Genomic DNA, 25,087 nt, shown 5'->3' on the forward strand with positions numbered 1-25,087 from the left:
CAGTGCAGGAGAGGGGAACAAGTGAATTCTGGAGCCCATAATAAACATGATCAAGAGAGTATACATAAGTCAGCACAAATCCAGCAGAGCACAAGAGGCTACACTCCCACATGTGAAAGAAACAAGTTGAGAAGAAATGTAGGAAAGGGAAGCCAGAGTAGAAATGTCCACACCTCTAGTATGGAGAGGACACAGCAGAAAATTTGGATTGGGGGCCCAAGATCAGCAGCCTCATCAGAAACGGGCTTCAGAGCACTGTTTTAATAGTGCTGAATGAGAAATAACATGCACACACAGAAGTGTAACAAGGGTCTCAATATTGTTACAGAATCCTCTTCCCAGAAGCCTTCCTCAATTCCCGTTATACAACAGAAAGGTACTCCTACTGATATGGTGGCCATCATATTCTGGGCTAAGGAAATAAAAGATGAAGCCAACCAAAATCAGGTTAACAGCAGGGTCTGTTCTTTTCAATTCCTTACGTCCCCAGCTGCTCACAAAAGGCTTTCCTTTCTAGGCCTCGGCTTGAAAGATATCCCCTTTTTAGAGTGCTTCTAATAGGAACTTCCTGCCTGATATTAGCAAAGAAAGGAAGCACCTATTGGGAGCCGGAAGTGTGCAAGCAGAGGGTTCTGGGAACTCTTCCCTCCAGATAGAAGGAAAAGAAAATGGATAAGAAGCAGCTGGCAACTTTATTTCAACTGTTTTTAAAGTATTTCAGTTCATTCAGTTCCAACATGTTAGCCAGTTCTCTCAGAGTTAAATCCTAGGGTTTGAGTGACTGATAGGGAGAAGGATTGCTGTGCCAAGGCCGAAGGAATGTTTTCTGCAGCAAGGAGGCAGGGTAGTACAATCATCCTAGAAAACTAGCCCAACCTCAAGTTGTCCCTCCAAGGAGAACTATGTCTCATCCCCAGCTTGCACTCCCAATACAACAGATCATTTAGATACTGTTTCATAATAGTCACAGAATCCATTCTCAGCTCTGAATCTCACTGTGAAAATTTCTATTGCATCATCTAAAGCCTTCCAAAAATCTTCATTCACTGCAACACGAACAGAAAAACAGAACATCTTCTGGGAGATGAAAAGTGATGGGGGTTAAAGAGGGTGTCTCAAATTTATCTTAAACCTAATCCTTTGGCTCTCTAGGCTGGGGCCTGCACAGAAGAGAAATGAGAGCAGAGCACCTAGCTCCACTGAAGAGTCATTCCAGGCACCCCTGCCTGCAGGAACTGAGTTTCAGGTTTATTCACCTCACACAAACACCCTTTTCTAGAAAGAGCAGCCTCCTGAAAGGGGGAAACCCCACGGCTCTAGGAATAGAGGATTACCTTCACAAATCCGGTCCAGCCTCTGACGCTTCACTTTGTGTCTGTCCATGAGACAGGCCAAGACTGACCTGAGCAGCCCTGAGGGGAGCCTCTGCACAGGATCCTTGACTCAGACTCCCTGAGGAATGCTGGAGAGACAGACGAGGATTAATACGGTTATTCCTGAACTCTGCACCAGGTGGGGACTCAGCCCAGCCCAGCTCCGCTCCGCACGCACCAGGGCAGACCCGCGGCTCTAACGTCCTCCTCCCTTCACGGCAGCTGGATTCGGAGACGGAAAAACCCGAGGCCCTCCCCGCACGCGCCCTGGCCGTGCAAACCGCGTCCTGGCCAGACGTGGGAATCCGCCGGCCGGCCGGGACCGGGACCCAGCCCCGCGCCTGCCCCTGCCCCTACTGCGGCCGGACCCCGCGTCCGCGGGGCTTCACTACACAGACACGCAGCGGCGGGAGGCCCAGCCCGCCCCCCGGCCGCCCCTCGCCCGCCCGGTTCCCCGGCCCAAGCGGCCTGAGGGCGGCCGGGCGGGGAGCAGCAGGGCGGGCGGCGGCGGAGCTGGCGCCACTCGCTCGTCCCCACACGGTAGCAGCCCACACGCACCGGCACGGCGGGCCCCAGCCCCAGGTCCCGAGCGACTCCCAGTAGGAAGCGGAAGGGCCGGGCCGCGGCGGGGCGGGGCGGGGCGGGCCGAGTCCGCTCGACACGACAGCCCTGTCCCCGGCCAGCGCCCCGTCCGGCTCGGAGCGGAACGGCCCAGGCCACACAGCCATAGAGACGCACCGCGGGACGGCCGCAGAGCGCCGCTCAGCCACTTCCGCTTCCTCTCTGTGAAAACTTCCGGCTGCTGCGAGCTGTCTGCTCTCGCCCCGCCCGGCCCCGCCCCCGCGCGGACAAACCTGCTCCGGCTCCGGAACGAAGCGCGCGGGTCCAGCGCGGAGCAGCCCCGGCCCTGCCCTGCCCTGCCCTGCCCTGCGCCTTCCGCGACAGCCCGGCCGGGCTGCAGCGCTGCCGGGCGGGGGCGGGGCCCGGGGAGACGCGTGGGGCTGGCCCACGGCCGCTCGTGTCAGCAGCTGCCCACGCTCTGCGCCTTTTATTGCAGCTGCTGGAGCGGCTCAGCCCCGCTCGGGCCCTGCCGCAGCCGCGGAGCGCAGGGAGCTGCTCCCCTGCCCCGGCTGCACAGGGAAGAGGCGGGAAACGTTGCGCCCCCAGACCCGAGCCCCTCCCCTCGGTTACACACTCGTCACTGAAGCAACGTTTCACTTTTTCCTTTAAAAACAGTCCCTCAGGGCCAGTGCCGCTCTCCCCGGCAGAGCACCACGGGTGCGGATCCTCCGGCAGCTCTCCTCCGGGGGGGAAGGAATGCTCCTTCCGAGGCGCCCGTGCTCCCCCACAGAGAGCTCCCCTAGTGCAGGAACCATCAGTTTCCAGTGTACGTTCAACCCCTAGTTCTCCTCAATCAGATTCAGATCCAGGTCACTAAAGTCCTGCTGGAAAAAAGTCCTCTCGCTGCCCATGTGCCAGCTTTGGCTCCTTGCTTCCTCTTCCTCACTTAGCACTGGGCCATAGCTGCTGAGGGGGCTGCATGGGGCTGAGGGGGCTTGTTGGCTGCAAGCCAAGATCCATGATGAAGCACTGCTTTCTTCAGTCTTGTCTAAAAAACAGAGGCCTCCCGAGAACCGCTTCTGTCAAACAAACAAGGAAGATTAGGAAGCTGGAGCAGATCTCTTCTTCCAACAGTGCTAGCAAGGAGGCTGCATGTGCCGGTATTAAGATGTTTCCCTAGTGTAGCGCCAGGCAAGGGGCCTCCAGCTCCCTGCCTCCAGTACCCGCTCCACCCCCTCATTTCTCAGTTTCCTAGACAGATATGGAACAGGAGCAGTCTGCAAGGAGTGCACTTACATGACCCTGACAATCTCCACCATCTGCAGTGATAGCACAGGTACAAATTCACAGAATCTGCAGAACCTCTCTCATCCTCACCTAGTGGGAGCAACTTCTCTATACAGAAGAGGACCAGCCACTTCTACAGGACACAGAATTTCATCTACAGTTACTTGTGTTGGCTGAACATTAACAAGGATACTAACCCTCCTGACTAGATCATGACACTTCTTTACCTCTCATGGTATATTCAGCAGCCTAAAAGTGTTTTCCTTCTGACTTTTTTCTAACATTTGAAGAGTCGAGTCCTATCTTTTCACTTTGGGGCATTTTGGCATGTTTTTTCTGAGGACCTAGTGAATTCTCCATCACCCAGTCTTTAAGGCAAGACTAGATATCTTTCTAAGATGCTATAGCTCAAACAGAAGTTCTGGGTTTGATACACTTTTTGGATGAAGTTCTTTTGCCTGTATTATACAGGAGATCTGATTAGATTATCGTAATAGTTTCTTCCAGCCTTAAAAAAAACACATAAAAAAACTAAAAAACTCAATGAACAACTACCCTCCAAAAACTTGGCTCCCCCCTCTTCTTACCCTCCTTCTTCCATCCTACCTGGTTCATCTTGTAGAAGTTGAGCGAGGGCCGGTGCCACCTCACATCCTCATCATGACGCCGCTTGAGGCCACTCTTCTTTGTGTCCAAGTCACAGGGCTGTGACTGGCTGCGTGGGAGGCCATGCTGGCGTCTGAGCAGTTCTGGTGTGGAGGAAGCAGAGCTCCGTGGAGAGGGCAGGAACAGGACAGGTGATAAGGAGAAGCGTCGTTGCAAGGGGAAGGGCTGCAAGGTCTTCCCACTCTCCCACAACATGCTGACTGGGGATGCCCGGGATAGGGCCAGACTGAAAAAAGGAGGGCTACTGCCACCACCACTTTGGACACACTGAAGAGATGTACCTGGGGCTTGGTCAAACCTGAAACTGCAGGCTCCATGGACTGGGATCAGGGGCTGCTCTTCCAAAGCACGCTCTCCACTGCTGTCCTGATGCTTGATGGGAGTCCACACTTTGGAGCCAAGAGGCCTCCAGAGAGGCTGCCAGTGGGAGAGATCCTTGGGCACTGAGGGTGAGCAACAGTGCCTTTTTGTGGGGGGCGTAGAAGCCTTCCCCAAGGTGAGCGGGTCCGTGGCCAGTGTTTGGGATGTGAGGCTGTTCTTCTGAGAGCAGTTGTCTTGTCTGCAAGGAGCCAGATTCAGGTGGGAGTGGTGGCAATTGAAACCTGTGCTGTCCTGAAGGTGGATCCTGGGACAGGAGATCAGGTCCTGCCAGGAAGCCCTCTCTGCAAGAGAGAACACAAAAGAAGGAGAGATTTAACAGCATGGCCTCTGCCTCACCATCTGTCCCACAATCCTGGGCAAGAGACCAATGCTGCCCTCCCCAGTGTCACGACAACTTCTGAAGCCCTCCACATTCCCCTTCATCAGGGAGTAGGTGCTACATGCGCCTGCTAGAGAAGGGCTTGCCCCAACACCGTCTATTTCTGACTATTGGGCTTTATAGTTTGATTCAGTTTATTCTTTGTCCACGGAGGTTCCCACTTCCACACAAGGATGAGCACAGGCACTCCTAACGGACTCACCATCTGGCCCCCACTGTTGTCATTCGTTTATGCCCATGAGAAGGTCTAGCTCTTTTAAAAATTATTTCCAAACACGGGTCCCAGTTTGTCTTCCATAAACTGAGAGCCCGCAAAGCACAGCTTCCCTCTGATCAGGCTGGCAAGATGACAACACTCGGGGATAGGTGGGGCAGCAAAGAATTTTCTTTGAATGGAGTGATGTACAGTGGAGGAGCAGAGCAGGTGGGAACAAAGGGACTGGTAAGCCTCCCCTGCTCCCTAATGTTGATATGCTGAAACCATGAAAGGACAAGCTTGTGCCAGACACTCTGCCCTGACAGAAAGTGTGGGCTGGAGAAAATGCAGACAGACATCCTGCCTGGGGCTTTGGCATTGGAGAGAAAGTTGTGGCCACCTCCTCCACAATCCACATCTCTAAGTTTGAGGAACTCAGCAATGAAAATGGTTTGCTGAGAAACTGTGAGCAAGAATAAGTCCCAGAACATCAAATTAAACCAAAGTGACGTAGGTTCCACAGTCATTGACCAGACCCTTCAAACATCCCCCAATTCACAAAACCTTGATGGGGCCACACTGCTTCTAGAACTAGACTTCTTTCTGAGCATTGTTCCTTCCCGACCAGCCTGCTTAACAGCTGAAAATCTTGACTGAATGCAAGCTATACCAAACCCTCATACACATGAGTGTAGCTAACCTAGGTGAACAACAGACATGAATGAAGAAAGACCAGAATTCACTGTGGGGGCTGCCTGCCTCTGAGAACTACAGGAGTCTTCCTGAAGGACTTGTACACAGCAATCTGCCTAGCTGCATATGCAGTAGGGAGACATTTAATGCCAGAAACAATTGAGAATAAGTTTGATGTCATGGAAAGACCAGAACAAAAATATGCTGAGACAGGGAGAAGTAGACCAGAACAGACAGCTTCTGAAACAGAGAACAGGGATTTCAGAGAAGAGGCAAAGGGAGGAGAATCTCAGAGCCCTAGACCCCAGAAGACACACACACACTTGTTGGACAGACATCCAATGAGAACCGCTCCATACAAGTAAAGCACTGACAGGGCCAGGACAGTAGACAGGAGTAACATCTGGATCATTGGGCTACACAGGCCCAACTTGTGTGGCCAGGACAATGCTATAACTGACATCAGTAGTCTCACCTCTGGGATGGATTGTTTTCCTCTTTCCCATGGTCAGTGATGTCACAAACACCTAGAGGAGAGAACTTCTACCAGCCAAGAAACTATGCAAAATGAGGAACTGGAGGCTGTTCCGCTGAGAAAGTGAAAGGCTCAGTACCTGGGAAATACTCCTCCCTCCGAGGAGGTTCCCTGCATGATAGGGAAACAGCTTTTTACTCCCTTGGACAAAAGCTCTGAAAGCTGCTGAGGAGCCTGGATACTTATTACTGGTTTGATAGATACATATCATAGTTGAAGATTGATTAACTGCAAGATAAAATCTAATCGTGTTCCAACATCCTCCCCAAGCCCAGCAATCAGCCAGCTAATAGCAGCCACTAATATTGACTTTTAAAGTGGCGGTTGTGCGTTTTGTCCCTTCCTCTGCATTTATTATTAGCCTTAGGCCCTATCTACACTTACCTGTGAGATTTGGCGGCAGTCGACGGGAGTTACGCAAAGTACGCAAAAAAATTGCGTAATTCCCATCGACTGCTGAGCTGCTCTTCTGTGCTCCATATGCACTGCACTGCGCCGACAGGAACAGCGTTCCCATTGACGCAGCGCTACGCTACTTTTGTAGCTGGTCTTAATACGTCGATATCTGGATCGACTGAGAGAAATCGATCTGATGGCGTGTAGCCTTAGCCTGTGTTCTCTTTCATCAGGGACTGCATCTTCATGTGTGTGTGCACAGCACCTAGCACATTGTGGGTACTTCTGTGCCACAGCAACAACTCTCTGTTTGTCCGATACTACAGTGATAGGAACCAGTACAAAATCCCAAAACAGACATGGCCAGAAAGGGGTAACAACATTAAAGGGATTCAATTTAATAGCTTTATTTCAAACAAATTTCTCCCTTCTGTTACTAAAGTAACCAGGCATGATTAAAAAGAAGTGTTAGAAATCCTGTTCATACAGGACTCTTTGGGAACAATGAAAAGTCAGTTTCACTCTGATACTCCATGCTGCAATGTTTGGTTTAGTTGTTGAAAATAATTGTTCCCATTGGCACTATAAAAGTAAAATCACGGAAACATTCCTATTGTCCTGATCTCTGCTAAGGGCTTGATTTTTGCTGGAAGGTACATGTAGACAAATCTAAAACAAAATTAAACTAGAGAAGAGAAGTGTAATGTAGGCACAAAAGGTCTAAGTCCATACAGACACTTACCAGGTGCAAGCTGGAGGGGGCTGCCACAGTGAGCCATGTCTGTATGGTCAGGCAAAGGCTATGGAGGGAAACACATGGAATCACCACATCACAGGAAGGACCAAGACCCTCTCACCATCCCCACAGGCAGCAGCAATAACAAGCTTCACCTTCAGCATTGAACAGGTAACACGCCCTTCTGCAAATCCTACCACAGCACCTTGTGGAATCAGAGACAGGATTCCAGTGGAGCTCCTGCCTCACATGGTGTTTTGTGAGTCCCCATCCCTGCCCTATTGTACAAGAGCCTTCTAGTGACTGAGCAAGCCCCCAGCCCCTGCCCAATGAGTAGATCTATTTCCTTGCTGCCACCTGAATGATAAAATTGGAGACGGAAGGGAAAATAGCGTGCACGCTATCAGAGGTATCAAACCATACCTCTCCCCACCTCTTCTGCTCTGGTCTCTTCTCACTCTCCCCTACCATCAGTCTGCACAAACCACACAACTAGCCACTCTTTTTGTGTCCTCCTCCCACATATCTCCAAGCCTCTGTACAGTCCTCACTGACCTAGTGCACCATCTCTGAACATTCTCCAAGACCCAATGGCCTAGAAATCTTAGATCCTTCTTCAGAGAAGTGCAGACAAGACAAATAAAAGGAAATTCACAAAATTAAAATCTTAAAGCCATGGAATGAATACAAGCCATATGGAGCGGAGTCTCTCTGCTTTATGCTGCAGTGCTTCCTGCTCACTATTTCAACTGGAAGCTCTTTGAAGCTGGGACCTTGTCTTCATACACTGCTGGCATATAAAAATAAATGACAATGACTATACGAAGAGTCAAGCATCAGAAAACATGTCAACCACAATGAGGTCCACATGTCTACTTAACAAAGCAGCTAGTTTAATATACGAGTTCTAAACAGTAAAGAAAGTCTTTTTAAAATGGAGGTAAGATTGCATTGAAAAGAGTGCTGTTATGTATCCAAATAACCTACACTGAAAATCTGGAAGTACAGTTATAGTGCTCTGAACAGCCTCAATTTTTTTCCCTGCATCCTTTTGCCTCCACTTGGCCAAGCAGACGTGTCTCCATAACAGGTACCAGTAGGGCAGCTAGTTTTAGCACCATTTCCTTGGCAGTTTCTTCTGAGGCCCTAGCAACTGGGGCATCAAACATGCCTTATACTTTGTCAATTCAGTTTATGTAACAGTACACATGTCCCAATAGGGAGGGCATCTGAAGCTTAAGCTGTCACAAGTAGCCCAATCACAGTCATTTGTAGAGGGTTAAAATGGCTATATAATTCCCAACATTTGACATGAGGGGACCATCTCAGGAGGTGAGGTAGTGGCTAGATAAAACTCTGGTTCCTAGATCAGATGTAAGGGCAGATCGTCATTTTGAAGGCTCATCATGTGAACAGGATGAAAGGAAGAGAAACGACAACACAGAGTGAGACCTATCTTCTAGCTCTTTGAGGAGACGTATAAGTCAGACTAAAGCATTTAGTGTATAAAATACACCTGAAACTGATCTGATCTCTTACTCCTGTAGGAGGAAGGATCAGATACGTGACCAAACCATTCAAGGATAATCTTCTTTCATATGGCATTTGAAAATCAGTGGGCTGGAAACATAATTGAATCTGAAGATTAGAAAGCCATTCTAATGCTTTTGGGGCAGCTAGGTGGATCCCCCTTGTGCCAGCACTGTAAGCACGGAGGGGCAATTGTCTGTGATGCATCACGTGGTTTGTACCTCACCACAGTCACAATCTGATGATTCTTTGAGTTTCCATTTGTGGAGGTGATATCCAAATCTTCCATGTGTTGTTGAAATGTGGTTGAGTGCAGTCCACTGCCCACAGGGAGGGCACAATCCCAGCACTTTTGTTGGATCTTCAGTAAGGTCTGTTTGGAACATCACAAGCAGCCCATGATTCAAGGCAGCGAGTACAGGTGTCCTTTCCACTGGCCTGTACTGTTGACACACAGATCCCAGAGTTGAGTTGGGAGAGTGGCAGTGAACTGTGATGTTGGTGTGTCGGCAGGTCTGGAGCAGTCAGGATCTTGTTGTACTCCCAAACCACATCAGCATCTCACCTGACATTGGCTGGTACAAAACTGGGAGCCACCATATTGGCATTGACTTGAGACAGCCACTAACAATCCTGAGTGCAACATTGATTTCTGTGTCAAAAAGATTCATGCGGGGGCAGTTGCACCAAACTGGTGCACAATACTCCACTTCTGGCAAGGCCAGGGCTTGTGCTGACATTTGAAGTGTGCATGAATGACGTCCCCAGGATGTGCCAGGAAGCTTCTGGATGATGATAACCCTTGTCTTTATCTTCTTTTTGGTGTTGTCAGAGTGTCGGCAATAGCTCAGCATCTGATTGAGGGTAACTCCAAGATACCCTGGATTGTGGTCATGTGAAAGAGGCAGACCACAAAAGTCCACTTTCCGCAGCATTTTGGTCTCATGGTTATTCAAGTGGAAGGCAGAGATGAGTGTTTTTAAAGCATTGGATTTCAGTTGCCAAAGTTTGAAACGTGTCTGAAGTGTCCAAATGTCCTTAAAAGGACCTCCCGGTCAGAAGAGCAATGGCAATGCAGGGATAATGCCACCCTCATAGTGGCCCTGAATTCTTCACTAACACTAAACTCTCACATAGCAGCATCTGTGAGTAATACTCTCTACCATCTCCAGTTAACTAAAGCACTCTATCTGGCGGACAATGACAACTTCTTGGCTGGACTACAGTAATGTGATATTTCTGGGCATGAAACCTTCAACACTTAGGATAACCCGACTGGTGTAGTGCATCAATGTCCTTAGTAACATGGGCTGCAGTGAGCACATCACACCTGCCCTCTACTTCTTACATTTGTTCCCCACAGAATAGAGAATCAAGTTCAAGGTCTCACTATTTATCTTCAAGACACTCAGTGGCCTGGGCTCAGCATATCTAAAACAGCCTGAAGTTCTGAGATGAAGCCATGGTTCACAACTCCACTCCTCAGGCACAAGGGAACTTTTTATCATCAGCATAAAGCTCATCTATACAGGAGACAGATTTTTCAGGGCTGGTCTGAGACATGGAACAAATTCCCACAGGAATGAAGGACCATCCCAAAGCACCCCACCTTCCACTCAAAGTGCCAGGCACACTTTTCTGACCAGCCTTCTCTAATACACTCAGAGCAGCATGGACATTTAACAAAACACAAACTTTACCAAAACAAACTACTCCCCAACAATAATTCCTGCACCCAGAAAGAGGATGAGAGAGAACAAACCACACATGACAGATGTTATGTCGCTTAATACCCAATTGAAGATGCTTAGGTTGGGATAAGAACCGGCACAGACTGAAAATAATATATAGGGACAAGGTTTGTATGTATCTTGTATAGTGTAGCACTCAACAATTTAACAACTAACTTTCCCAAGCTAGTCAGAGACAGTTTGAAAAACACACTTTTTTGCCAGGACAAATAGGAACCTCCATGGAGAATGTGGAGGAGGGAGGTGGAATCCATTGTTTTTTGCACAATTTAAGCTTTTACTTAAGGTGACACAACCCAGCCAAGTTAATACCCAAAGGCATGTCTGCCTGAAATGTTCCTGCCATTGCTACAGGTGACCCCCAATGATTGCATCTCAAAGGGACTAAAGAAAGTCTCTCTTTTTTTCAATTAAGTTCTGTTAGGCATCTGGCAGCACTTTGTGTATAATCAGTTGCATTGTTTTCTCCTCTGGTTCACTTCTCACATTCCTCTGCAAGTAGAGTTGGCGCAGCAGAGAGGGAAAAACACTTTAAAATATAAGAGAATGACTGAAAAAACAAAAACATCAGCAGGGATTCTTGGGGGGCAGATGTGTGTGTGGAGAAGGGACATGCACTCTGGTCAGGGCACCTCAGGGGTAAGTCCGGGGATGTTTGGAGGGCTGCACTCAAGTCAGCAGCCTCTGGGGGAAGGTGCATGTGTGGGCAAAGGAGACACAGTCAGGGCAAAGCGCCTCAGGAGAAGATGTTGGGAGAATGCACTTGGTTTTGTGTTAAAGTTTCTAGACCAGTGGTTCCCAACCTGTGGTTCACGGACCCCTGGTGGTCCACGGAAAAGAAAAATAACAACATCCTCCCCAAGGAAATGTACGATTTCAAATAAAACTAGTGGCCTGTGGTGGTCTGCATGTCTGAAGGTTGAAAAGGGGTCCGCACACTCGAGAAGGTTGGGAACTGCTGGCTGTGAAGAAAGCCTTCCAAACACGACTGAATTATGGGCTGACAACTGCATTGGGGCCAAGTCTGCAGCCAACAGTTGGCAGATGTGAATTTATTAGTGGTGGGTTAACTCTGAAGCACAACGACTGCAGATTACATGTTGGTACCATGAACTATTTCACTGCTAATCAGTTTAGCAGAAACATTTTTCTGCTGCTGGATGCAGTGGCAAATCTGAGGCAGTTATCACCATCACATCAGTGGGATCCAAGGGCACAAACTAATGGTTGGCTATAGATAAAACTGATGACAGAATGCACCTATAAAAGTGTGCTGTTCTGTGTTGTAAATCCCTGCAGTTCCATCCTCTGTCCTTATGATCTCTGTGTATGAGCTTAGTCCCCAACTGAGCAAGCATCTCCTTTTCTCTTCTTCCTCCTGTTTCTAATCCACAGGGAGGATAAAAATTGATGTTTCTCCCCTCACCCCCCACTTAAAAGGGTATTCACATTAAATATGTTTTTCTTTTTAAAAATAAACCTGTTTAAAAATTTGAAATTATGACAACTTGTTCAGGCCTAAGCTCCCTATATCCTGTTAAAATCACTTAAATAAAAAAAATGCTGCAGCAGGGAGCCCTCCTTGAATTTTAATGAGTCAAAGGGTGTTATTTTTTAATTATACATAGAATCAGTGGAAAAACTTTAACTTTTGAGGTGAACTAAAGCGTTACAAATATGTCACAATATCATGTGCTGCATTAAATAAGTATCTATATTATTGTCAGTCTTTACAATGGAAGGAATGCTGGTATTTACATTTTTTCCAAATGGAAAAACTTTCAGTTTCTGTTGTAGAGAAAAGTTTTTGCCTTAAATACTTTGGGTTTCAATTTAGGTAGCAGATTCAGAGACTGTTTTCGTCATTTTGACTAGTTCATTCAAAGTTGAGAAACCAAATAGAAGTTGGAAAAAAAATCAGGAAAGCTTGTTTTCCTCTTCCAATCTATTAATAAAAATCAGGTGAGAAAGGAGGAGATCTACTAATTTTAAAAACTTGAAGGATATGGGGCCAGACTGTCAGAGGTATTAAGGCACCTAAAGATGCGGACAGGTACTTTTGGGTGCCTACGCAGGTTCAGCATCTAATTCCCATTGATTTCAACAGAGTTAGGCACCTAATCCCCCTATGCACAAATACTTTTGAGAATCTGGTCTGTGGTGACTAGCAACAATCTGTTAATTCACTAAGTACAGTTAATATTGCCTTTGGTTAATACATTTAAAACATACTGATGTCGGACTCCACCTCCCCCATTGTTCTCAATGCACTTGGATTCCTATATGATACCTCTGTGTTACCTATTTTTGTATTACTGCATCTGAAGAAGAGAGCTAGCCTCTCGAAAGCTTATGTCTCCAAATATTAAATCTGTTAGTTTTTAAAGTCCCACAGAACTCTCGTTGTCTATACTTTTTTATGTATCCAGCACATTTAAGGTAGTTTTATTTAGCTAATAAAAACAATTGTAAACTGCTGTTTCAAGAATTTTTAATTGAATTCCAATTTCCATCCGAATGTAACTTGACTCATCAGTAGAAAGTTGTCATCTAGTAAATAAAAGATGTGTCACTCACCATTTTCTAACAGAGTTTCTCAAACTGGGAGGCACAGAATGTATTCCGGGGGGAAAAGGGAGGAAACTTACTGCACACATTTTATCCACAGCAATGACTAACTAGCAAAGCTGATTCCTCCAGACATATCAGGTCCTCAGAAGGCACTGTGCATTTGACTCTAGATGGCACTGATTTCTAAGTTTGCATAATATTATATAAAGTTGTTGCCATCTGTACGTTAATTTGTTTACTACAATACAGTGTGCACATTTAATTGTAAGCATCAACCACAATCACAGTTTTGCTTTTGCTCTTTTTACAATGGATCGTTGGCTCATTCTTGCAACAGAAAAAAAAAAATCAAGTGAAAAACAAAGAAGCCTGTTTGAATCCCATCTGTTTGAATCAATACCTGACAGTTTTTAATATTTAGTGAGAGTTGCATGTTGATTTTTTCATCGGTATATGTACTTGTGTGGGAGAGGGCGGGACGCGTAAACTACTACAGACACAAAGAAGGGGGCATGATCAAATTTTTTATTGTTCTAACAATAAAAAATGTAAAAATTAAGAATACAAATTAATGTATGTTGGTCTATGTAACTGCTTAAATAAATGTGTATCGATATATTCCATCCTCCTAGTTGGCAGAAAGGAATAGCAAATTTAGCATAAAATTTATATTGACGTTCCAATTCTACATATTTCAAGGGTTATACCAGCCAATGAGAATGAACCTCTCTTTAGAAAAATAATTAAAAGTACAAATTCAAAACAAGATTAAAATCAATTATTTAATGTTTCCTGCTTGCTGACTTAAATCATTAATAAAATCAGTTATTTAAATCACTGATTTAAAATCAATCCATCCTGCTGATTGCCAATGGTTGTTTCAGTGCTAGTTCAACACAGCAAAATATGGGAGCTAGGAGTGAGGAGGAGGAGCAGGAATAGTATTGACCAAAGGTCTGGAGAGAGAGAAGATTTGCTAATGCAAATCCTAGGTTTGGAACTGCATGGGGAGGGAGGAGCTATCACACAATTTCCCTTTGGAAAATTACTCTGGAGCCTGAGCAAGATAAGGCTGGGGAGCAAAACTGAGATTTGCTGATGCAAGAGATGGGTCAAGAACTTCAAGCCCTCCTTTGTACCAAATACATTTTCAAGTTAACTACTCAAGCAGAGTGAAACTCCAAACAGCAACTTCTGCTTCCTTCCCCAGCTTGGAAGAAGAGCTCTGCATAACTCAATAGCTTGTACCTTCCACCAATAGAAGTTGGTCCAATAAAAAAATATTACCTCACCTACCTTGTCTCTCTCAAATAGCAACTTGTTAGTTTCAACATGCTGCTACTCCAGTGCTCAAGAAAAGATGCTCCCTCCTCTCTTCTCTCATTCCTACATCCTGCTCCCCCTGCAGGACCAGATATTCAAAGGCAGGCACCAGAGTTAGGCACAAAAGGCAATGACCCCAAAGGAGAGACTAGGGGTTTAAGTAGTAGAGATTCCTCCTCACCCCCCCAAAAAAAAAGTTTGCTCTGGGCATAAGATTACACATGAGACTTCTGTCATATTGAATTTGGTATGGTTAATATTTTTGGGGTTGGAAGAGGAGACAAAAAACAGGTTTATTACAAAAAGTTAGTCACTCTGTACTCTGGAAAATCATAGAAATGTGGAACTGGAAGGGAACTCGACAGGTCAACTAGTCCAGTCCTTAAGTATTATCTAGACCAATGTTTCTCAACCTGTTTGATACCAGAGATAGGTTTGTGCCTTAAGCTGGTCCATGGACTGGTCGTTGAGAAACACTGATCTAGACCATCCCTGACAGGTGTTTGTCTACCCTGTTTTTAAAAACAGCCAATGACAGAAATTCCCCAACATCCCCAAGTAATTTGTTCCAGTGCTTTTGACCCTTAATGTTAGGAAGATTTTCCTAATGTCTAACCTAAATCTCCCTTGCTGCAATATAAGTCCATTACTTCTTGTCCTGTTCTCCGTGGATAAGAAGAACAATTTATCACATTCCTCTTTTTAACAATCTTTTACGTACTTGACTGTTAACATGTCCCCCCTCCGTCTTCTCTTCTCCAGACTAAACAAACCCGATTTTTTCAGTCTTTCCTCATAGGTCATGTTCTCTAAAGCTTTGATAATTTTTGCTACTCTCCTCTGGACTTTCTCCAGTTTGTATACATCTTCCTGAAGTGTGATAGCCAGAACAGGACACAGTACTCCAACTGAGGCTTTATCAGTATTGAGTAGAGTGGAAGAATTACTTCACGTCTTGCTTACAACACTCCTGCTAATATGGAGGAAAACACTTTCTCCTCATAAAAACTCACCTTTCATCTTAAGGGATCCCAAAGACCTCTACAAAATAGAAAAAGATTAACAACCCCCCCAGAGCTCACTGCTCACACAGAAGAGATGAAGTCACGCCATGACAGGGACAATAGCCTCTGTAAGAGCGCAGGCAGCACTGCCCAAGAGTTAGTGCTGGAAGTGAATTAGAATGCTGTATCCCACCAAAACTGCATGGAGAATTTATGGGGAAGAATGTGATTACCTGAGCTGGGGCCACAGGCTGAGCCCTCAAATGCCTGGGGCTGTTTAGTTATCACAACTCACACAGGCTCCAATTTTACTGCTATCCCAAAGGCTAGGAAATCTTGCAGCACAGCTCCCATTGACACTACAGTGGGACCTTGTTTCAGTGCAGATGCAGAACTTGGACACCCCAATTAAAAATAATCTTGATATTTCTAACATAGATTAAATCTGCAAGGCTGAGGCAGAGAAACATCTTACCAGGCTGAGGTTGAAGGATGTGCATTTCAGCTCTTCCAGACTCTGTTTCTGCAGTCGCTCTGCACTCAGAGTTATCATGACTCCTGGAGGCCTAGCACCAATGACACTTTAGAGACCCCAGCTCCTGCCTCCTTCTATCTTTCCTCCTCTCTCAGCAAGTCCAGTTTTGTTCAACGACCATCATGCTGCTACTGTACCTACTGAACTAGGATCTTCATCCCTGGCTAGACAGCTCTCACTCCATCCCACAGACCCTAGAACACAAACAGGCACATTAGCCCAGCACCAAGGTTAGAGAACCTGCTCGCGCACCCCAGGCTTGCTACTCAGAGCCAAGTCTCCTTACTCGGATTATGCCGTATGGGCAACAGGCAAGAATGAAACAAAGCCCCAGACAGCCTGAAACAAGCTACTGATACTTTTTTTGATCCACAGAATCACCTCACCAGAATCAGCCTTGCCAGGCCCAGAATACACCAGCTCGTCACTATCCCATAAGGATCTCTTTCATCACCTTTTGGGGGCTCAGACAATGGTTTGGCTTGCCTCTCTGAGCTCTAGCAGCTTCCACCACCCTATCCAATGTAGGCTTTTCTTTCAGCCCCACACATCCTAGGCATGCCTCTAGTCTAGAGCAATCCCTCATCTTCCTCCCATAATTCCAGGCCTAAGCAAGTTACCAGTCAAGCTTCTGTTTTCTGCACCACCCAAATGAACCATTCTCCCTTGTTAGCTGTTAGAGTATCATCTCCTTTCCCAACCCTGAAGCAACTTTGGAATAGAAATCTCCCTACGCCCAGAGCTTAGGGCAGAGAATGGAATCAGCAACCTTATTGTGACCCAATAAACATTCAGCCCTTTCAGTAATGAAAATAATTAATGAACAGGTTGCACAGTGCTGTGGTTGTAGCTACAGCACAGCACTCCTGAGTTCTAGTCCCAGTTCTGCCACAGGCTCCCTATATTATCTTGGGCAAATCATGTCAGCTTTCTGTGCCTCAGATCGCCCAAAACATGCCTAAGAGAAATGTAACCCATTAACATTAGTAAAGCCCATTAAGTTCCTCAGGGGGATGGCATTAAAGAGGGCAAAACATTACTCATAAAATGTAATCTCATTGCGTCCAAACTCTAGGATCCACATGGGGCAAAGCCAGCAATGGGCAAGGGCAGCAGAACCTCACTTACTACCAGAAACCAGATGCCACATCCCTTGCAGCTTCAGTTAGTGACCACCACCACCAAGCAGGTCGAGGTGGGTTTACGGCTTCTCTCTGTGAGCGCCTTTGTCTCAGAGGAGGAAGCCAACAGCATCTGGTTTCCAAACGTTTTCCCACACTCACCATGCAGCCACAACATGCTGCAGCAAGAGGGAATTTATCTGCCTACCCTAGGGCTAGCTACAGCAGAAAGCACTCACCACGGCTGTGAGCAGAGAAATAGCCAAAGCAGGAAGCAAAACCAATCGGCCAGCCCACCCCTATGGCCTTCCTGCTGCTCAGTGCTCCCTAGTAAAAGGAGCCCAACTGCTCTGACCCCTCCGCCACCTCCTGCAGCATCTGTCCAGGGACCGGGCAACTCCTGTTCTCAGCCTAGGCCATTTCAGGTTCACTTCTCCCCTGCGTCCACGCCGCTGCTGGGCCCAGTCAAACCTCAACCCAGGGAAACTGCCTGCTCGACCGAGCCAGTCTGAACGCGACAGCGGCTGCCGGGGCCCGCAGGTCACACGGGCAGAAAGAGGGAGGAGGGCTCAAGGCTACGGTGAGGGGCACCCGAGACATGGGGAGAGACAGGTCGGTCGGTCCGTCCCCCCGCCGGGCCGGAGAAACCTCCCAGACTGAGCACGGCAAGGTCACCGCTGTCGGCAGCCCCCCGGCTCCTCACCCGCACCGGCGGCAGCAGCACCGGGCCCCTTCCCCCAGCGGTGCCCGGGAGCAGCACGGCGGGCCGGCCCCCCCCGGCTCAGGGAACCCGGCTGGCAGCGGCGTGGGCCGGATGGGCGGGGGGGGGGCACAGGGGGGCGGGGGCCCGCAGGGGCTGTCAGCGCGGGGGGAGCGCAGGGCCCCGCTTATTTCGGGCCGCAGGGGGCCAGGCCGCGGGGCCGGTTACCGCGCTCCGAGCCGGGACCCGCCCGGCGCCCACCGCCTCAGGCGGCTCCGCTCCGAACCAGCGCCGGGCCCGGCCGCCCGCCCCGCCCCGCCCCGCGCCCCCCACGGAGGTGGACGGTCCGCTGGGGCCGAGCCGGAGTCACCAACCGGGCTCCGGGTCCGGCGCGGCCCCCAGCTCGGGGCTCCCCCCGCACCCGGCTCCGGCGACTCCCCCTTCGGCTCGGACTGTACCGTGCAGCAAGGGATGACGGGAAGTGTAGTCCGGAGGGGCGTCCGAGCCCCCCCACCACCGCGCGCGCGCGCACACACACACACACACACACACACACACACCGCGGCCCCCTCCCCCAGCCAGCCTCCCCCCCGCAGCCCTACCCCTCCTCCAGCCCTACCCCCCACAACCAGCTCCTCCCCCCCCCCCCACAAAACCCTTCTGACTAGCAGCTCACCCTGCGGGGAGCCAAGTTCTCCTTTCAGTGGATCCCTTCAGTGGCACTATCACCTCCCCCGCCCCCAACACTGACCAGCAGCTGCCCCCCTCCAGAGTGGGGGTACGCAGGAAGTAGCAGTAGGGGCCCCTTAATACATTGTAGCCAGCAGCTGGATGGGGTGCACTCAACCCCAAAACTCATGTTCCTTAAAACTAGCATGTCAGGGCATCCTCTGCTGGAAACATCAGCATTGGAAAGTCACAGGCCTTGCCTGTGGCCCCACAGCAGGACCCCCAGGAAGCAAGGGCCTGAAGTTATTTCCTCTAGCCCACCCCTCTTTGCCCAGATTCCACTTAGCTGGATTTCCAAGACCCTGAGCCCTTCCCAACTCTGAAGGAAAGTACTAAGTGATTACTGGAGTGGCCTAGCCACAGGCTCATTAATTTCATGGGGCCCCTCCTGGGGCTAGGTATTGCTGGGCAGCTCTCCAGCAACCTGTTCATGGTACACATTTAATCATCTTCACATCCTGCCCATGGCAAAAGGAGCAGAAGCAACCTCCCCGGAGACTTCAAGCACTGGGCAAAGCAAACTTCCTCCCTTAAGACTCATGGTTTCCTTGGGACCTTTGACATCTCCTCTGCCCCATAACACTACTCCTTAGGGCTGGGACTGAAACTGCTCCTCACTGTTCAGGCTCCTCCTACAGATCAACACACACAGACACACCCTTCCCTGGTTTGTGGAGTGAGTCACAATCCCCATTATTTGAGTCCTCATGAATTGCCAAAGCCACCCTCTGCCTGCCTGTAGTGAGCAGAGTCCAAGAGGCCTAGGGACAGAGAAAGGACCCAGGCAGCAGCTGTTATGGAGTCTTTATTGACTTAAGTTTCCATTTTTCAAACTCCTTCTATATAGATCTCCCTGGAACACGAGACTGAACGGATTCCTGAAGGGAATCAGAAAGAATTGGTCTTGTGTGTGCTGGCACTCACTGCTGTGCCTAGGGTTATAGGTACACAGGTGACAGAGCTTTCTTCCCTTAGTATCAGGGACTTGGTTGATCCTAGCTCTACACAGTTGGAGGTTGGGCTGTGGGAGGAGATACAAACCCAGCAGCTACAGCTGTTTGTGCAAGTGTAAGTGATCTGATGCTCAGCTCCAAGCCTGAACACTAACACCAAGCCCCCTTTGGAGGGGCCAGCTTCAGGATAATCACAAGTCCTCCGTAAGCTCAGGGGATCCTGTTAGCAGGGCTTGTATGCATCTTGAAGCCTGAGCTCTTCCCACTCCCTACACACTGTCAGTTCAGAGGCAGCAAATGATCTGGGCTCTCTGGAGAGTCATAGCCCCATCCAGCAGCAGTATGGGCAGGTGTGTGGTTCTTCTAGGAGGGGCAGCAAGTTGGAGTCGATCTGGGGCAGCCATGGAAAGAAGCAGTCAGAAGATGGCAGGCCAGCAAACTGTGAAAACAGGACAGAAGACAGACATGAATAGGAAGGAAAACCAACCCAAATGTGAGACGCACAAGCCCACAACCCAATGCATGACAGTGTCCCTTGGAGAAGATGCTGAGCCCCAAGGATCGTTCCCCCCATTTCTCCCCATCCCCATGATCAACACTGCTTGAGAGAGAGTGTCCAGAAGAAGGCACAAGACTTCCAAACTGCACCTCGCTGCACAGTACCCCCTCCTGCTAAGCTGGTGATCACCATGCGCCACGTACTCCTGTGCTCACAATGAACGGTTAATAGCATTCCCTACTTCTGCCCCAAGTCCCTCTCACCAGCAGAAAGCCCAATCAAAGCCCAAATACCCGTCCGCCCAGTGATTCTCCTGGCAGGCTTTCAAGAGGCTTCAAGGCATCAGGCCAGTCTTCTGAGAAGCCACACACAGAGTTTGTCTCCATCATTCCTGAGAGCGTCACCAGCCCCTGCCTTGCAAACAAATGGCAATTTAATTCACACTGACGCAGTCAGTGGAAAGGAACAGCAGGTAACTAGGTGCACTGGACATCACATGAACCAGCACTGTCACCCACTTCATGTTTCAAACCTAGGAGAGATCATCAGGCCCTTCATCCCCTTGTGCCCAGGCGGGGAGCAGTAGGCAGGACTCCTCTCCAGTGAGCACTGATAGAGACAGGATACACTGGACTGAGTCTTTGCTCTCTCATCCAACTCAGCAATTGGGGCCGAGTCCACTGTACTTTTTTCCCCACTGCCCACCATGAAGCTGGGGGAAATGGCAAAGCAGGCACACACCACACAGAAGCATTTTCCAGAGCACTGGGGAATTTATATTGTACTCACCACTGGGACATTTGAGCACCTGCTGGGATCTGCTTGCATCTCTCCCTCCCTTCTATAAGCTCCTGATACCTAGCGCTAAGTGCCATAGGAGGGCCAAGCCTCACGGGACCCCAGTAGACGTAGAATTACTGAAATGTAGGTCTGGAAGGGACCGAGAGGTCTACTCCAGTCCCCTGCACCCAAAGCAGGACCAAGCATTATCTAGACTATCCCTGACAGGTGTTTGTCTAACCTGCTCTTAAAAATCTCCTGTGATGGAGATTCCACAACCTCCTTAGGCAATTTATTCATTCCAGTGCTTAACTACCATGACAGGCCAAAAGATTTTCCTAATGTGCAACCTAAAGCACCATTGCTGCAAGTTAAGCCCATTGCTTCTTGTCCTCAGACTTTAAGGTCAGAAAGGACCATCATGATCATCTAGTCTGACCTGCACATCACAAGCCACAGAACCTCACCCACTGCTGTAACAGACCCCTAACCTCTGGTTGAGTTACTGAAGTCCTCAAATCACGGTTTAAAGACTTCAAGTTATAAAGAACTCACCGTTTACACTAGTTTAAACCTGCAGGTGACCCATGCCCCATACTGCAGAGTAAACAAAAAACCCCAGGGTCTCAGTCTGACCTGGGGAAAATTCCTTCCCAACCTCAAATATAGCTATCAGTTAGACCCCGAGTATGCAGGCAAGACTTTCCTCCCTCCTCCTTGTAACAACCTTTCATGTACTTAAAAACAGTTACGTCCCCTCAGTGTTCTCTTCTCCAGACTAAAACAATTATTTCAATCTTCCCTCATAGTTCATGTTTTCTAGACCATTAATCATTTTTGTTGCTCTTCTCTGGACTTTCTCCAAATTTGTCCACATCTTTCCTGAAACGTGACACCAAGAATCAGACACAATACTCCAGCTGCGGCCTAATCAGCACAGAGTATAGAGTGGACAAATTACTTCTTGTGATATGTTTACAACCCTCCTGCTAATACACCCCAGAAGTGAGGTTTGCTTTATTTGCACAAGTGTGATACTGTTGACTCATATTTAGCTTGTGATCCACAATGACCCCAGCTCCCTTTCTGCACTACTCCTTCCTAGGCAGTCATTTCCCATTTGGTACGTGTGCAACTGATTGTTCCTGGCTAAGTTGAGTACTTTGCATTTGTCCTTATTGAATTTCATCCTATTTACTTCAGACCATTTCTCCAGTTCATCCAGATCATTTTGAATGTTAATTCTATCCACCAAAGCACTTGCAACCTCTTCCAGCTTGGTACCATCTGCAAACTTTATAAGCGTACTCTCTCTATGCCCTTATCTAAAGCATTAAGACTGAGCAGAACTGGACCCCGACCGATCCCTGTGGGACCTCATTCGATACGTTAACATACCACACTCTAGCTATTTGCTGCCTAGGACCACTGTATCCAGAGAGATTATAGGGAGCCCAGGGAGGGGAGGGGGGAGAAGAAGAGGAGGGATGGGACACAACCCATTGGTTTGTGTGGATCCAAGTTCCACATCGCTAGGCTTCTATCCTGCCTCCCCTCAGAAGAGTTTCTCCCCTGCAAGACTCTAGAGGAGACAAGGGCAACTGGCAGACACTTCCCTTGGAAGTCCTTGTCCACACAGGAGAGGATGCTGGGTGGGCGGGTCCCAGGCATGCAAGGCCCGTCTCCACAGCTTGACTTGCATATCCCAGGAGCGGCGGCTGTATTTCTTGTACTTATTTGGAGTTTGGGGGTGAATCCCTGGCTGCCGAGTGGCCCTGGGAATGAAGCAGAACATTTCTCAGTGACCAGGTGCTTCCGTTAAACATGCCTCACCCCAGCAGCAAGACCACCCTGATGGGGCCAGAGCATGGCAATAATAGCCAGATGGCTCCTCCTCAGCAGGTCACAAGCAGGATGTAGGAAGCACACTCTAAAGGCTCCTGAATATGCCAGGTCTTCTGGGGCTTTTGGAAGAAAATTGCCCTTAGGCAGGATTTAAGGCAAGGAAGTCACTTTAAATCAATTTCAGGCATCTCTCCCCTGTTTGGGGAGCCTGTGATCACAGTCAGAATCAGCAGGCTCATATGGGAAGGGTAGGTGAAAGCTAGGGACCACCTCACTTGGGGACCTGTAGTAGGAAATGCTGGTATCCAAGAGTGTTCTTTCCATAGTCTATCTGCTTCTGTCTCCTCTGCAGGACGGTTTCATCGGTCTCAGTGTCAGGTCTGGTGAAGAGGAAAAGTTAGTACTAGAGTCACAGAAGTCAGCCCTGGATAAGCCACAGTCAGCATGCATCCAACACACCTGAATCCTGAGCTGGCTCCTTTTGCTAGGCCTGACTTTGTGCCAACTCCCACGCTGACCATATTAACTCCAGAGAAGGGCTTTGATGACAAGGACCTGTCCCAAAGAAGAGAGAATTTGTTGCACGATGAACTTGCTTTTGTCACAGCCAGAGGGTGACTCTCTGCATCCCACAGATTAACCAGCCATCTGCTTGGTCCTGGGAAGCAGAACTAAATCTGCATTGCCCAGTTATCATAAGGATCCAGCTCAGCTTTCGGGACAGTTTATTCCTTTGAAACTCAGAACTGAAGCACTGAGACCTGTTAGCCCTCTCCTGAGAGCTAGAGGATTCCTCCAGGTCAGCTCTGGGCCTGGTTAGTGGAAGCCCAGGATGCACCACAAAGACAGACACTCCAGGCCACTCATACTCAGAATGTGTGTATTGCAGTGATCCTTACTAACCCCCACTCAGAATCAGAGCCCCATCGTGCTACATGCTATACAGACAGGGACATAGTCCTTGCTCCAGAACTTATAGAGGAGGGGAAAGGAAAACCATCAAATAGATACAAATGTAGATCTACAAAACCCAAGAGTGCAGATGTATATATCTTAAAAAGAGTCATATCTCCAACTGCCAATGAAGCTAAATATTCATTAACTGGCAAATTTCAGTATTGCAGCAAATATCATTGGCTGATCTATGCACTCTTCATATCAGCCAAGAGCAGCTAAACAAGTCAAGAGCTCGAATCCCAATCCCAAATACCCATTTCCATTATCAGGGATCCATCCCTTCAGCCTCATCTACAAAACAGAAAATGGGGACTCAGGAAAATGCTTGAATTTAACACCTTCGTCCCATCTCATTTTCCGTTTATCTTTTAGACGGAGCTTCTTAATGTGGGGAACTGTGTGTTGTGTTACAGGGTCAAGAGGTGTCAGAATGTAGTCAATAGGATGAGGTCTCAATTGTCATAGGACAACTAAGCAACATAACCAAACTAAATCCCTGGCCCCACATCTTACCACAGCTTTACATACTCCCTTAGGACTTATCTAGAACAAACTGACCGGCTCCATCCAGCAACAGCGCGACTGGGATACTTGGTGCCACTTACCTGAGAACAACCATGGGGATTCTGGGCAAGGAAAGAGACTGGGAGAAGGGAGGTTTCAGAGAACGGGGGAGGGGAGAAGAGACATCGGGGCTCCGCAAGCCACACAAACTGTAAAGAGCCACATGTGCTCAAGAGCCAGTCTGGCCACCGCTGGCTCACGCCCGAGGCAAAGGTTCTGCGTGTCACGTGTTTCCACCCACCTGCCGGGCTCACGTGGGGACGCTGTTGCAGAGGCAGGCGCGTCCCATCTGAGGAGTGTCACGGAGAGACCCGCGATCAATTCTCCGCCCGCCCGGCAGCCAGCGCAGTGACCCGCCCACCCCCGGGAGACACTGACGTCGGAACACGCCGGAATCTCCTGCCCGCCCTGAGCCGCCGAACACGGAGCGCAGGGACCACCGCGGCAGGCAGCCACGGGCGCCGGCCGAACGTGCGCCCACGGGGCTGGCGGGCGAGCGAGCCCGGCTGGAGACCAGCCTGACCGGCGCTGACACAGGCCCAGGGCTGCACCTCCGGACCCCGCGCACACGGGGCGGAGCCAGGCTCGGACCGGCGAGCCCCGGAGATCGCGGCCGTTAACTCCGGGGCTAAGCGCTGCACTTGACACCGCCCAGCACAACGCCGGGGACCGGGACCGGGACCGCCACCGCCTGGTACCTGCGGGCCCGCGGGCCCCACCCGCACGGCGCGCCCTGCGCGGGCAGCATGACAGCACGTGGCGAGGGCGGCACCTGCGCCGCTCACACGCCTCCCCGGATTCGGGGCGGGGCCTTGTTACCCGTTGGCGGTGGGACGCGGAACTTGCCTAATAACGACAGACCGCGCCCACAAGAACCACGTGCTCCCGGGGGCGGTGAATGTGATTGGCCTCACAGAGCCAAACTGCGCCGGATGTGGGCGGAACCGCTTACATCCGTCCAGTAACAAGAGCAAACGTTATCGCCGCGCTCTCCCCCAATAGGTGCTCGCTTCTCTCGAGTC

The 25,087-nt window shown here is 49.1% G+C and overlaps 3 protein-coding genes across 15 annotated transcripts in view; all 3 read right to left on the minus strand.

The window, feature by feature from the left end:
• The window catches only part of LOC137144445 (C-terminal-binding protein 2), a 22,022-nt gene extending 19,723 nt beyond the window's left edge, over positions 1–2,299 (minus strand). For 6 of the 7 annotated variants that reach the window (XM_067534821.1, XM_067534766.1, XM_067534811.1 and 3 more), the window contains exons 1-2: positions 1,932–2,055; positions 1,335–1,462 (exon numbers count right to left, since the gene is read on the minus strand). In XM_067534821.1, coding sequence (XP_067390922.1) covers positions 1,335–1,383 — 49 coding nt within the window. In that variant the 5' untranslated portion in view covers positions 1,384–1,462; positions 1,932–2,055. Of the gene's footprint in view, positions 1–1,334; positions 1,463–1,931; positions 2,056–2,227 lie in introns of those variants that run through there. The other variant, XM_067534774.1, reaches the window with a different exon arrangement.
• On the minus strand, positions 2,156–18,248 carry FAM53C (family with sequence similarity 53 member C). 4 transcript variants are annotated; one of them, XM_067534837.1, is made up of 5 exons: positions 18,113–18,248; positions 15,858–16,111; positions 7,210–7,267; positions 3,828–4,549; positions 2,156–3,010 (listed from the first exon to the last, which is right to left on the minus strand). In XM_067534837.1, the coding sequence occupies exons 2-5, from the start codon at positions 15,933–15,935 to the stop codon at positions 2,774–2,776; spliced, it is 1,095 nt and encodes a 364-aa protein (XP_067390938.1). In that variant the 5' UTR covers positions 15,936–16,111; positions 18,113–18,248; the 3' UTR covers positions 2,156–2,773. The 4 variants fall into 4 exon arrangements, 3 of the variants coding, with proteins under 3 accessions (XP_067390938.1, XP_067390933.1, XP_067390943.1); XM_067534832.1 differs by having other exon boundaries at positions 2,156–3,013; XM_067534842.1 differs by lacking the exon at positions 7,210–7,267 and having other exon boundaries at positions 2,156–3,013.
• A 261-nt stretch (positions 18,249–18,509) lies between these two features.
• On the minus strand, positions 18,510–24,879 carry LOC137144494 (oocyte-specific histone RNA stem-loop-binding protein 2-like). Of its 4 annotated transcripts, none has more exons than XM_067534853.1 (7): positions 24,764–24,879; positions 24,307–24,354; positions 23,004–23,099; positions 22,820–22,924; positions 22,315–22,474; positions 20,213–20,332; positions 18,510–19,859 (listed from the first exon to the last, which is right to left on the minus strand). In XM_067534853.1, exons 1-7 carry the CDS (start codon positions 24,811–24,813, stop codon positions 19,740–19,742), a joined length of 699 nt encoding a protein of 232 aa, XP_067390954.1. In that variant the 5' UTR covers positions 24,814–24,879; the 3' UTR covers positions 18,510–19,739. The 4 variants fall into 4 exon arrangements, with proteins under 4 accessions (XP_067390954.1, XP_067390956.1, XP_067390965.1 ...); XM_067534873.1 differs by having other exon boundaries at positions 19,742–19,859; positions 20,183–20,332; XM_067534855.1 differs by lacking the exon at positions 24,307–24,354.
• Positions 24,880–25,087: the final 208 nt, after the last annotated feature.

The sequence above is a fragment of the Emydura macquarii genome, unplaced genomic scaffold (assembly GCF_026122565.2).
Source record: "Emydura macquarii macquarii isolate MOO-44397 ecotype Brisbane River unplaced genomic scaffold, CSIRO-AGI_Emac_v2 contig_378, whole genome shotgun sequence".
NCBI lineage: Eukaryota > Metazoa > Chordata > Testudines > Chelidae > Emydura > Emydura macquarii.